Source organism: Mauremys mutica, chromosome 6, assembly GCF_020497125.1.
Source record: "Mauremys mutica isolate MM-2020 ecotype Southern chromosome 6, ASM2049712v1, whole genome shotgun sequence".
Classification (NCBI taxonomy): domain Eukaryota; kingdom Metazoa; phylum Chordata; order Testudines; family Geoemydidae; genus Mauremys; species Mauremys mutica.
Window position 1 is genome coordinate 68,147,754 of NC_059077.1, and position 12,893 is coordinate 68,160,646.

At 40.3% G+C, this 12,893-nt stretch overlaps 1 protein-coding gene across 8 annotated transcripts in view; it reads right to left on the reverse strand.

Annotated features, from left to right (window-relative positions):
- The window catches only part of MCC (MCC regulator of WNT signaling pathway), a 321,225-nt gene that overhangs the window by 213,452 nt on the left and 94,880 nt on the right, over positions 1–12,893 (reverse strand). For 2 of the 8 annotated variants that reach the window (XM_045022365.1, XM_045022366.1), the window contains exon 1: positions 12,204–12,788. The exons of the other annotated variants lie outside the window; for them this stretch is intronic. In XM_045022365.1, coding sequence (XP_044878300.1) covers positions 12,204–12,260 — 57 coding nt within the window. In that variant the 5' untranslated portion in view covers positions 12,261–12,788. Of the gene's footprint in view, positions 1–12,203; positions 12,789–12,893 lie in introns of those variants that run through there. 8 annotated transcript variants of the gene reach the window in all.

The following is a 12,893-nucleotide window of genomic DNA, read 5'->3' on the forward strand; positions in this document are numbered from 1 at the left end:
GCCAGGCCAGTGTGTTTACCTGCGCCGCCCGCAGGTGCGGCCAATCGCTGCTCCAGGCCAATGGGAGCTGCTGGAAGTGGCGGCCAGTAAGTCCCTCGGCCCGTGCCGCTTCCAGCAGCTCCCACTGGCCCAAAGCAGCGATCCGCAGCCACTGGGAGCCGCGATCAGCTGGACCTGCAGATGGGGCAGGTAAACAAACCGGCCCAGCCCGCCAGGGGCTTTCCCTACACAAGCGGAGACCCCTGTTTGAGAAACCCTGTCGTAGATGGACTCCTTCCTACCCCAGGTCCATCTCTGGGCCCATCTGTATGTGAATCAGGCAGTTTCTCCCTCCACACTGGTTGTATCCAGGAGGGAGAGCACAGACTCCCCGCTCTCAGTTCCAGTACCTGGCCCCAGCCTGGCTCTGAGCAGCCCAGATCTGCAACTGCAAGTAACTCCTGCTAAACCATGAGCTGGAGCGTGCTAGGTGCAGATGGACTCTTCAGAACTCTTAAGAGCTATTAACCTCTTGCAAATCTCTAGTGACCACGTGTGAACTGCGATTTTTCAAAAGTTTATAATTTGGCCAAATCTGGGCAGATTTTCACTGGTATGGCAAAAGAAACATCCCTGACACAAAGGCCACACTCCTGAAAAATTTCAAGTCCCTTCTCCAAAGCTTTGAGGTGATAGATATTTCCGAAGAAAAGACTGCCAGAATTTAACATGGGCAAAACAAGATATTTTTCACTAGTCTTGTTCTTGGAATCATCAGAGCCGTTTTTGGCTGTAATTTTTCAATTCTGGCCTCAGACACTTGGCTTGAAAAATTTCAACCTAAATGGTTAAAGTTTGGAAAAGTTATAAGCAACTGAAACCAGTATCTTTATAATGGGAAGAGTTGGGCAATCTTAATAAGAGCCGGTGCTTCCAGCCCCACCTATAGTACAATAAGAATTATATATTTTTATCACTCCCACGACAGCTAATGAATAATGGCAGTCTATATATACACAAGTCTGCTTATTTATTTTAGATTTAAAAAAAACTTTATCATAAAGGTTAAATATGTCAAAAACTTGGGAAACTGCATTAATGTTTATAAATATTGAATATGCCAGGACAAAGCTGATACTCTTAATAGATATAAGCTGGTTCCACTTTCTTTTTTTCTCCATTGTCTGTACTGCAACGGAAACATTAATTGTTCTTTACAATAAATGTTACTCTCACCAACAAATTTGTATTTTTTTTATTTACTACTGACAACTGAGCAACAGAAATATGTACCGATATAAATATGTTTTCAAAATAAATATTGTATTAGAAAAAGTCACCTAATACACAAGATTGGTAAATATCAAGTAATACCAACAGTTATTCTTGAATTATCACATAACACCAGCTACCCATTTATCTGGGTTAGAATTATTCCATCCTAAACTGAAGACACATTTGGCCACTGTAGATGTAAAATTAAGGTACAAAATTTAGTTAAAAAAAATAAAACACAAATAGCAACACCTTTAAATTTAAATTTTAAATGTAACTTAAAAATACACATTTTAAATTTAGTTTAAAAATAAAACACAAATAGCAACAAAACAATCACTCCTTTTTCAACCTCAAAATAATGTCCATATGCTACATCCAAATACTTACATATGTAGTTTTAAAATATTCTGTACAGCATATATTTGCAATGTACTATATAGATTTTTTTTAACATAAACATTAAGCCATGGAACTTGAACGCAATTCAACAGCACAAAGCAACACTGTACAACATTTCAGAACATGAAATGAAAAAGTATACTGGGGCAGATTTACCAGTGGTGTAAACTATCATAGCTTCATTGAATTTTCATAGCTATGAAAATTTATACCCACTGAGGATCTGCCCCATTGTTTACAGCTTAAGTTGCAGGGGTAATTAACTGCCAGATTTAGAATCTGATCACCATGGGATCCTTAAATGAGCAGAAATATTATTATTTATATTCCCATAACACCTGCAGGCCTCACTGTGCTAGGCATTGTACAAACACCTAAAGAGAGAACATCTCTGGGCAGGACTGTCCCAGAAGAATTTAAAATATAAACAGAGAAAGGGTGATGAGAAGGAATCAGAGGCACAGAGAAGGGAAAGGACTTGCCCATAGTCACACAAATAAACCAGTGGAGAGCAGAAAATAGTATCCACGTTTCCTGAGTCCCAATTCAGTGCCCTATCTACCACACCATGCTGCCTCCCTCTAGTCAAGATCTCAACCCCAGAGAAAATAGAACAGGGATTAATTTAACATTCTTACAATTCTTAGGTTAAAAAAAAATACATCTTTCCAGTAGCACTTATTTGCAACAACAGCAATAATAAAAAAACCCACAGTATAATTTATTCAACTTTACAATAAATACATAATTTATTGCATCTATGTACACAACTATATCTATAAAGATATAATTCAGTGTATGTACAGAATGTATGTATAGAATATATTTGTTCAATGTTTTTTAATTTGGCATGATTGAACTAGAAAATCTACTTCAATCATAAAAAATAAATCCAATCAATATTTTCATTGTAATTACAAAATTTTAATCCTAGAAGTCCACAACAGAGTTGATCTCTTAACATATGATCTTATTGAACACATCTAATGTTATTTGGGTTTATTTAAAAGAATATCTAAATAATGCATGCAGACAGAAGACTCATTTATATGGCAAACCTTGACATCGGATTAATGCACTGTGCCTCCACATGTCTCAGAAATTAAGTCACCAACACTATCCAAATCTACCTCCCTCTTTCACATAGAATCCTCAAATTCAGAGATCACTATATCTCCCCACAGAGTGTGTTTGCACTAACATATTATTACTGTATGTTAAAGGGGAGCTCCCACAGGTTTTCCTATTCTGTTTAGAAATCAACTGTTCCCAGCACACAAGTACAAACTGGAAATGTAACTGATACGCAGTGTCACATCATGAATAACACTTCTTAACCGACTGAAAACAATAGCACTGACATATCAACAAGAACACATTCTGTGCCTTAATATTACATCAGTCTACTGTACCACAGTAGAATCAACATCTCACTATACCCTTACAATAATCATCCAATTTCATATCCAAATCCTTCCTCTTCTCCTCCAAAATTTTATTTCTGCAAACTGGTAACTCTGCAATCCACATCCAGCTCAGAGCAAACAAACAAACAAATTCTGAAAGACAGACACCATCCTCCAGCTTTGGTTTGGGCCTTGATAGCTCCAGGGCTGATCACTTAAAACCATGATTTTCTCTTCCCACAAAGGTTGAGGGGACCTCTTGATCTTTAGCTAAAAATAACCTTTCCCAAGTAATGCGTTTCTGGCACTATAGATCTAGGGATAAAACATTAAACCTTACTAAAAACGTTTAGGGAATCCAGTATGTTATGAATGTTACTCTCCCAATATGCATTTGTCCTTATTAAATCTCCAGGCCGGGGCATTTTTTCAAATGTCCTGTCTTAATAGCTGGAAATATTTTAATATCAGGCAGATAAGTTACATAATCTTTGCCATTTTTTCATTAGGAGTCTGGAGAATAGCATTATCTGCACTGACAGCGTCTGGGCATTTGAGTAATCTTTTTATAGTACTTCAATTTAATAACATCCAAGCCTGAAACACTGTGTGCCTGATAAGCAGCTCACACAAATCCAGAAAGTAAATGTTCTTTGAAGTTCGTATGGTTTTTACACCGGAAATACCATGCATCAGTCACACTGGAAATGACATGCACAGGTCATGCCAAAAATGCAACCCCTCAGACATATAAAGGATCTGAGCTCATGTTCTAACCCAGATTTCTAAATTGGCAGCACAGCACCCTGATAACATGCCATCAAGCCAGCCTGACTAAGACAATCTGTTAATAAACTGTGTGCGCACAGGCATCACAGGAATGTCTCATCTCCCCCTCTTTTAAAAGAATACTTACTTTCATCTATGCAATGCATCAGAAATGATCACAATAAAGCATAAAAATAAATTAGATTTAGCAAAGTTATGAATAACCAGGATTAAAGTGTATCTGATCTGCAAGTTACATCCAGACTTCCTGGCTACCATCCCTGAGCTCTACCATTAAGATTCTCTGCTTGAATCCCCTCCTTAAATTGGATATCTGCAACAATGTGAGATCTACCATAACTCTTTAGGAGATGTGGTTATACTGTCTCTCTGCTGTCTAAGTATCCATTAGGACAACAATCTTGAAAGGGTTTAACACTGAATCCTTTATAAGGTTTAACCTTGAATAAAATCCTGCCATTCAATACGGAGTGGAGCAAAGAGAAAAGATATGGGGCTTAGCTTACCCATAAAGGCACAGAGGGTGCAAATTGCATCTCACTGTCTCTAGGGAAGCTGAACCAGTGCTCTAAGGTGATACAGAACATTCTGTCTCAGATGCTTGGCTGGCTGCTTCTTGCTCACATGCTCTATGTGTAACTGATGGCCCCTACCTTAGGTCAGAAAGCCATTTCCCCCAGGTCAGATAGGCAGTGACCTGGCTTCCCCGCCCCCCCCGCCGCCCCCTCTGAAGCATGGAACATGGGTCACCTTCCAGAATTAACTGGGTATCTCTCATTTAATCAATCCCCTGCCACTGCAGGGCCTTGGGCATTGGTGTGCCTGTTCTCTCCCTTTGGCACACAGTAGCTTAGGCTACATGTACACTACAAGCTTGGGGTGTAATTCCGCTGCTCGTGTATGTATACTTGTGCTCGCTCTCAATAGCATGAGTACAAACAGCAGCATAGCCACGGTAGCGGCACGGTGGAGCCATGGGGAGTACAACCCTGTCTGAAACTGATGGGAAAGTATTTGGCACAGCTCAGCCATGCCTGCGCTGCCACTACCAGTGCTACGCTGCTATTTATACTCGTGGGTGCTAGTGCAAGTATATGAACGCAGGCAGGGGAATTAGACCCCTAGCTCACAGTGTATACATAGCCGTAATCTCCTCAGGGTTCTAATACTTTGGTCTAATTGGGGTTGTTGGGTTTTGCGTGCAGATGGGCTGGGTGCCGTTGGTGGGCTATGATATACAGGAGGTCAAACTACATGGTCTGATGGTCCCTTCTAGTCTTCAAATCTATATGATACCGTTATTCAATGTGCAAGTTCCACCATGCAATGAATCATGTCCATTTGTTTAATCTGATTTAACATACAGGATATTCAGTTCCAGGCTAAGATAAACTACCCATGAAATGCAAAGGGCCAAATGTGACCCTTAGTTTGAGAAGTTCGCTCACTAATGTCAGTCATTAGTGGCCCCTAAGAGTTCAACATGCACATAGGAGGGCAGAAGATTGCCTAACATGTATAACCAAAGGAGAGAAAAATTAAAAAGAAATTTTGAAGGAAGAAAGGATAAACAGGAAAAGAAATTTCTATGCAGTTGACATATAAAATGCAAATTACAGACCCAGTACTTTGAGATGCTGAGCACTTCTTAATACAGTATACGCCCGATTTTCCAAAACTCTATTACCTGATCATCCACATTATCCGAATCCCTGCCTCATTCTCCATGCTGGGGGACAACAAGGAAGGGATTTGGATAATGCAGAGGTCTGAATGACAAAGAAGAAACTCCCGGCCACAGGGAGGCCACCCTGCTGCAGAATGGCTCCTACGGTGGTGCATGGAGCCATCTACAGCCTTGCTGTCATGGGACTGAGGATATGTCTACACAGGGATAAAAAAAACAAACAAAACAAAACAAAAAACCTTGTAGCTTGCCTGGGTCAGCTGACTCGAACTCTCAGGGTTCCAGGACTGAAAAATCGCTGTGTAGACGTTCAAGCTCAGTCTGAAGCCCGAGGTGTGAGTCCCTGTGAGGCTGCAGCCTGAGTGAGACCATCTACACACCAATTTTTAGCACTGCAGCCTGAGTCCCACGAGCCTGAGTCAGCTGACCCAGACCAGCCATGGGTCTTTTATCCATGTGTAGACATGCCCTAAGTGCTCCCTGCACTGCCGCAGGGCCGGTGACACCCAATCCTGCAGAAGTCAGATGCAGGTAAGACTGCAGTCTTGGCACGACAGAGCAGAGTCCTGGCCGCGGGTCTCTGCTCTGCCCTGCCAGGACCGTAACCTCCCCCACTCCACCCTTCGCCCCTGCAATAATCTAGAGAGCAGGAGCAGCAGTGCAGGGAGCCCTTCGCAGCTCTGCTGTCACTGGAGGAAGGGAGGAGGGCCGTAACAGCAGGGCTGCAGAAGGCTTCCTGCACTGCTGCTCCTGCCCTCTTGATTATCTGAGCTCCTGATTATCTGAATAAAATCTGTACCCCCATGTTAGTGTAAACCAGGGGTTCTCAAACTGGGGATCGGGACCCCTCAGGGGGTCACAAGGTTATTACGGCAGGGGGTTGCGAGCTGTCAGCCTCCACCCCAAACCCCGCTTTGCCTCCAAAATTTATAGTGGTGTTAAATATATAAAGAAGTGTTTTAATGTATTGGGGGGGGGTGTCACACTCAGAAGCTTGCTGTGTGAAAGGGGTCACCAGTACAAAAGTTTGAGAACTCCTGGTATATACTGTAGATCAATGAGAACCAAAAGGTACACAGACCAGACCCACAGAAATGATGCTCTAAAATTTGGTGGGTACTTTCTGCTGCTTGAAAGTCATTTTTACATGACATGCAATGTAACATCATTCTAACAGTCAATAAACCAGTGCATTTAGCTTTAATAGATATGAAACATATGAGCTGTTTATTATCACCTTAAGGGTCAGTTTTGCATCTATTCTTCAGTGTTTAAAGTGTTCTCAAAAAGGGCCAGGTCTGCCCAACAGTGGAATGTCCTTTGTAAACAACAAAAAATTAAGGTCTTTTCAACTTGTATAAATACAAGTATCACCAATTTATCGACGAGTACTAGAACACTTATCTTCTAAGTACAGGGGGAAACTGTAATCTCTCCTATATACCAATATGCAGTATATGTTGCCTTTTAATAGCAATCTCTGTACACCTTTAATACTGTTTTTCTTTACCGGAGGTCAGGCACATGTCTTGTAACACTAGATAGTGAAGTGAGAGGGGGATACCAATGTGAGATGAGGTCACTATGCCTGTAAAGGAGTACTGTCACTGCAACCACCCCATTACAGGCTGACCAGTGATGGATTCAGACTGCTTTCTGACTGTCCGATAGCAAGACTGCCAAACTCAAGATTTCAAAACTCACAAGGCAAAAATAAGGCCAGAAGATTTATTTCCAACCTGAAGTATGTACAAACCCATTACCAGTTCCCCACACATACATTACAGCACTAACGCAAGCAGAATCATCTCCTAAAAAGAAGTGAAAACTTACAGAAAATACAGCAGGGTGGGGATTGTCAATGCTGTATTTGCCAATGGGGCTTGTAACCATGTCAGGCTTCCTCATTTGTATCTGCCCCACTCTCTGGCCCCACACAGCAATGTCTTTGTATTGGGTTGCATTTATGACTCGAGCAGCTTCATCCTTTGCATTTTGTTACTCTTCATTACTTTCTTGAAGCAGGAGTAATTAGGGTAGTGGTGGTGAGGTGGACATACAAATGTGAAATTCTGAAGGACATCACTATGTCATGGGTTCTTGTTTCACCCCTGTCAAACCTGGTACTGTCCCTTTCATTCTTCATATCTTGTACTATGTATAGAATTTTGTCATCCTTCTTCCCATGTGCTGTTCTCCTCCAGAGACCTCACTCCTCTACCTCCTCCCACCAAAAATAATAATAGTAAAAAAAAAAATCCCTGGGGGGGGGGAGGAGGATAGTATTCAAACACCACTTTGGTGAAATTTCTCTCTCCCCCTCCTTTAAAAGGAGAGCATAGATTAAGTTCCTGGCATTGTAAGTGATTAAAGAACGGACACCTGTATCCAAGAATGCAAGCAGCAACCTTAATTTTCTGAACTGCAGAAATCTAAGCAGAGGTAATAAAAAGCAAAGGGAAGAAATTATGTACCTGAGAAGAAGGGATTTTTTTTAAATTTGGTGCTTTGGAAAGAACATACCCATTAGAGAAATGATGTCCCCATCACAGCTTACAGAGCAAATGGCAAAAGGAAATGGCCACATAAAACAAACAAACCACATTTTAAAAAATGAATGTTTTGCAAAAATGAGATACCAGCCCTGAGTCTGCAGAAACCTCTCTTGGGGCCCAATTCTGCCTTTGGCAGATGCGCAGTTTCCATTGACTTTGACGGGAATCATTTGTGTATAACCAAGGACAGAATTGGGCCCTTAAATATATACCTGATAAGGCCCCAATCCTGCAAAAACTTATGTGCGTGCTTAACTTTACTACAGCGAGTAACCTCATTGTAGACTAGTCAGCGGGAAGTAAAATTAAGAATATGCATAAACAGCCATCTTCATATATATATATATGGAAATGGACTATGTAATAAGAAAATCTCACTGTGCACATTCATCCAGGTATTCTGCAAAAAAGTGGGAACATTCTGAAGTACAGCCCCACTTTGAACATTGTGAAAACCCGAAGGGGAGGGTGGGTCAGTTACCTTTGTAACTGCAAATAATTTTTCAGCCCTTAATTGGTTGTCTGTAACAAACTGCTTAAGCGGTATTCATGATGTCAGCTTTTAAGAACACATTGTGTATTACACTCAATAGTTAATGGTACCATTGGCCTAAACACATAGACCTGAATAGTGATTATTTAATTCTGGGTGTCCTATCCCCCAACTGATCAAACCTCAAAGTGAAATCTCTCCAAATAATGCTTCACACCACAGCACTGGCAGCAGCTAGCCTGTTTCACAATACTACAACCAGGCCTTGTTGGACCTTATGAATTATTTACAACGTTAACAAAGCCTATCCTACATTCTGACGAGTGGCAGCACAGATTTTTCAGACCAACCTCTCCTAATGTCTCTTTCCCCCCCACTCCAAATTTCTTTTTTGGTGGGAGAGTAGAGGAAGAGGGTCAACTAGAGAAGCTGCTGATATATGCACCAATATTGACAACTTCAACTCTGGAGTTCAGCAATCACTGAAATCATACTGCTCTGATGGGAACATGACTGGCTTACCATGGAAATCAGTTTTCCTTGCTGTATGTGTGAACTTCATTGGGGGAAAAAGGCAAACAAAGGAAAAGGACATATCAACTAGATATCAAGATTTTGTTTACTTTTACAATAAAAATCAGAGATTAGATCAGCATGCTATTTGCAAAGCAAAAGCAAAACACACACACTTTTGCATCCATGGTGGGGGAGGAGGTAAATTTTTGTCAGTTTTTCCTAATACTGGCATAAATCTCAGAAAAAAACCACTCGTTGCAAACTGTATGGATAATGATTAATTTTTACCTTCTGTTTTGTGCAACTGACACACAGAAAGGTATGTGTGTATTAATTTCACACACACACACACTCTATATGTTCAGAGATTTCTACATTATCCACTAGTTCTAATAATGGCAGTTCCATAGTTGGAATTTTGTGCACTAAAGTGAGGATATAACTTCCCTACATAATTATGGCAGTAGGCCAGTAATACACATATTTTTCACCAAACCAGATGCACTAGATAGTGCAAGTAGGGAGATGGCCACAGAGCGAAAAACTCACTAAGACTGTATGATCCTAGGAAAATTCCCAGTGCAGCCATTTTCTCTAAATGACTGTGATGCTACTCTCTCTCTCAACGGGCATAAACAAAAGCCATAAGCAGGAAGGAAAGCCAGAAGAGAATAAAAAGAGAGAGACAGGAAGACCAAAAGAATAGGTACAAAACATGGACACAAACCAAAGATACAAACAGCACTTGCACAGCACTTTAAATTTTTCAAGTACTGCAAACAAAAATTAATATTTCACAGATGGCGAGGAGAACTGGGAAGAGGGAGCCAAAAGAAAAAGATAGCCTTGGAGGCCCTATTGTTCATATCACACCTACTGGGAAGAAAAGGGCTGTGTGTGTCACTTAAATTTAGAGGTGAGCAACCAAACTCTGTCTCAGTAGCTCTAGAACACAAATGTAATCAATTCCATCAAAGCATAGGGGACAGCTAAACTTAAAAAAAATTCCCCAGGGTGAAAGATCACAGAATTTCCTAGATATTTCCTCCCATCACAGATACTCAGAGTGGGAGGGCCTCCTGTGTCAAAATTCCAGGTGAAATCACTGAGTACAAGACTAGAAGAACTATCTTAATATGGCTTAAAGTCCCACCCAGTAATTGAATAAAATGAACTCCTAACCTGTAACAACATTCCAAAGCAATACAACACGATGAAAATGCTATTGTTAAATATTGTCTGCTCTGGATGACTGTCCTAGCATCACCCTCCCAAGACACTGCACTGATTTGAAACTTTTACTTTTGAAACAGGTATAAAACCAAAACATACACAAAAATTGGGAGACATTTGAGATTTTGCTGAACTAGCTTGAAAAGCAAACAAACAAGAAGGACAATCTTGCTCCCATTGAGGTCAATGGCAAAAGCCACCTTGACTTCAGTGGGAATACGACTAGCTTTCAGAAGTGCACAATCCTATTTAAAAGTAGAATGGTCAGAGGTGAAGTACTAATCAAACTGCTGTTGCACTAACACAGGTAATGTAAAAAGAATAGGCTCTCATTTAAAAAAGCAATCAAGCTTATAATACCTTTCATCCCAAAGCTATACAACATATAAAAATAAATTAACACCCCCCCACCCACAACACTATCCTGGGATGGACTCCATCAACCAGCAAGCATATAGTACTGCATAAAAGCTAGAAGAAGGGGGTTAGTATTGGCCAAGGACACCAGGGCAGTCTCCCACTCTACAAAAAGCATCCAGGGATCTTTAGTGTTTATGCTGAGTTGACAAGACCTTCATTCTTAAGTTCCCTTTTGCAAGATCCACACAGAGTTAATGAAATGGAACTCCTATAATTTAAATGACTAATAAAATATACGCACAGTACTTTTATTATGGAAGAAATTTTAAATAAAAATACTGTATTAGTTCCTATCCTGAACTGCATAATTCTACACTGACATGGACCCTCATTCCTCACTAGTACCCTTTCCACAGTGTTCCATTGACCTTCACTCTCACTGGTCTGCTAGAATGCCTGTTTGTCTCCTTATTCATTTTATATTTCCACTCTTTATCTTGGTATATAGTTTTTTTTTTCCTAGCTGTATGACAGTGATCATACCTAACTCTCTAAACCATTTACTCTTTTGTCTCCTTCCTTCTGTGAAACATTATATGATGCTTTTCATAAGACAGTATAAAAGAAAAACTGCATGGCACATAAAATGTGTGTCAAAAGAGGAAAAAGGATTTTTTTAAAGCAAGACAATGTATTCTGTGGAAAATTAAAACCATGTTTTAACCCCAATAAGATGCTCTGGGCTGTATGTTGTGACCAATATCAGCAATTTTCAGTCCAATCAAAGCTACCCGAATGATATGCCCAAGGCATTTCAATAACTGTAAAATATGCAGCTTAGAACAACTGTTTAAATATTTGCATAATACTTGATGGGGCTTTAATTTCAAATCTGCTTAAAAAACACAATGCTGTCAGAGCATAAAAGAAACAGACACACCTACAACAGTAAGTAATAAATATAACAGGTTTTCACCCTATGCTGCAAGAAGTAAAAGTCCCAGTGGCTTATTTCCTCTCCCTTCCCCCAACTAAAATAATATTAATCTAATCTGAAAAAACAGCATTACCTTGGTTGAACATAATCTGTGATTCTATCAAAGTTGTTAGCTTAATAATGCTGTTTGTTTTCCACCCTCGTCTCCAAATTAGTAGCCATCTGCTTAATCTCAATTGGGATCACTGTGTATTTTACCCACTGCAAAGAGGAATGCTGTGTATATAAATGCAGCACTCGGGAAGGTGGGGGAATCCTTGCTGCAGGACGACATAAAAAAAGGTCTCTGCAGAGTTACAACCATTTGCCTTTTACCACTTATTTCTGACTGAAGCAAGTTCAGGTAATTTCCTGACTAGCACTGCAAATTAGAACAAGAATACATTCTATTAATCTTTAATTGAAGTGCCTGCAGACTGAAAGCCAAAAAGAGACTAATACTATATTTAAAAAACAAAAGCATTAAAAAAAACAAAAAACAAAAAAACCCAAGGATATTGAAACTGCTTACCTCACTCAGCTCCGCAGAGGAGTCATTTCCATATTTCATAGCAACTCCAGAATTCATGATTAGACTTTTCAGGGCTTGGCTATTTCTACAGATTTTAATGCTTCCAAGCTTTGCTCAATAGATTCAACACTCTCTTCTTCTCCAAGATTTTTCTGTCTTGCACATTTTGCTCTAGACAGCCATTTTCACTTAACATTTATAGAACCTAAATTAATGATGCAAGGTCTTCTAAAGGAGCCAAACTGGTTTTCATTTCACAAACAATCCATTTCTGCAAGAGACTCAGTAAAGCTGCAGAGTGCAGGGTCACAGAGAATGCAGACAGTCAGTAATGATCTCCTGGATACTAAAACTGCCCAAGTCCATGTGAAACCTGTGTTTCAGCTCTGCCTCTAGTTTTATACTGCCCTTTCCCCAGCTAGGTTTGAGGGCATCTCCCATAGGAGTTTAATATCCTGGCAACTATTTGGTAAGTTTCAGATGGATTCACAGCGAGAACACAATCAAAGTACTGCCAAGGTTTTAGAAGGGGGAAAAAAACCCCGAGACAAACTGATGCTGTACTTCACGCTAAAGTTTCCCCATCCACTACGCCTGGAGTTGTAAGTGGTTTATGATCAAACACAGCTGTCTTGCTTCTAGCTAAAGGGGCGGTGCTAAAGGAGAAAGGGAGGGGAAGGAGAGAGCTGC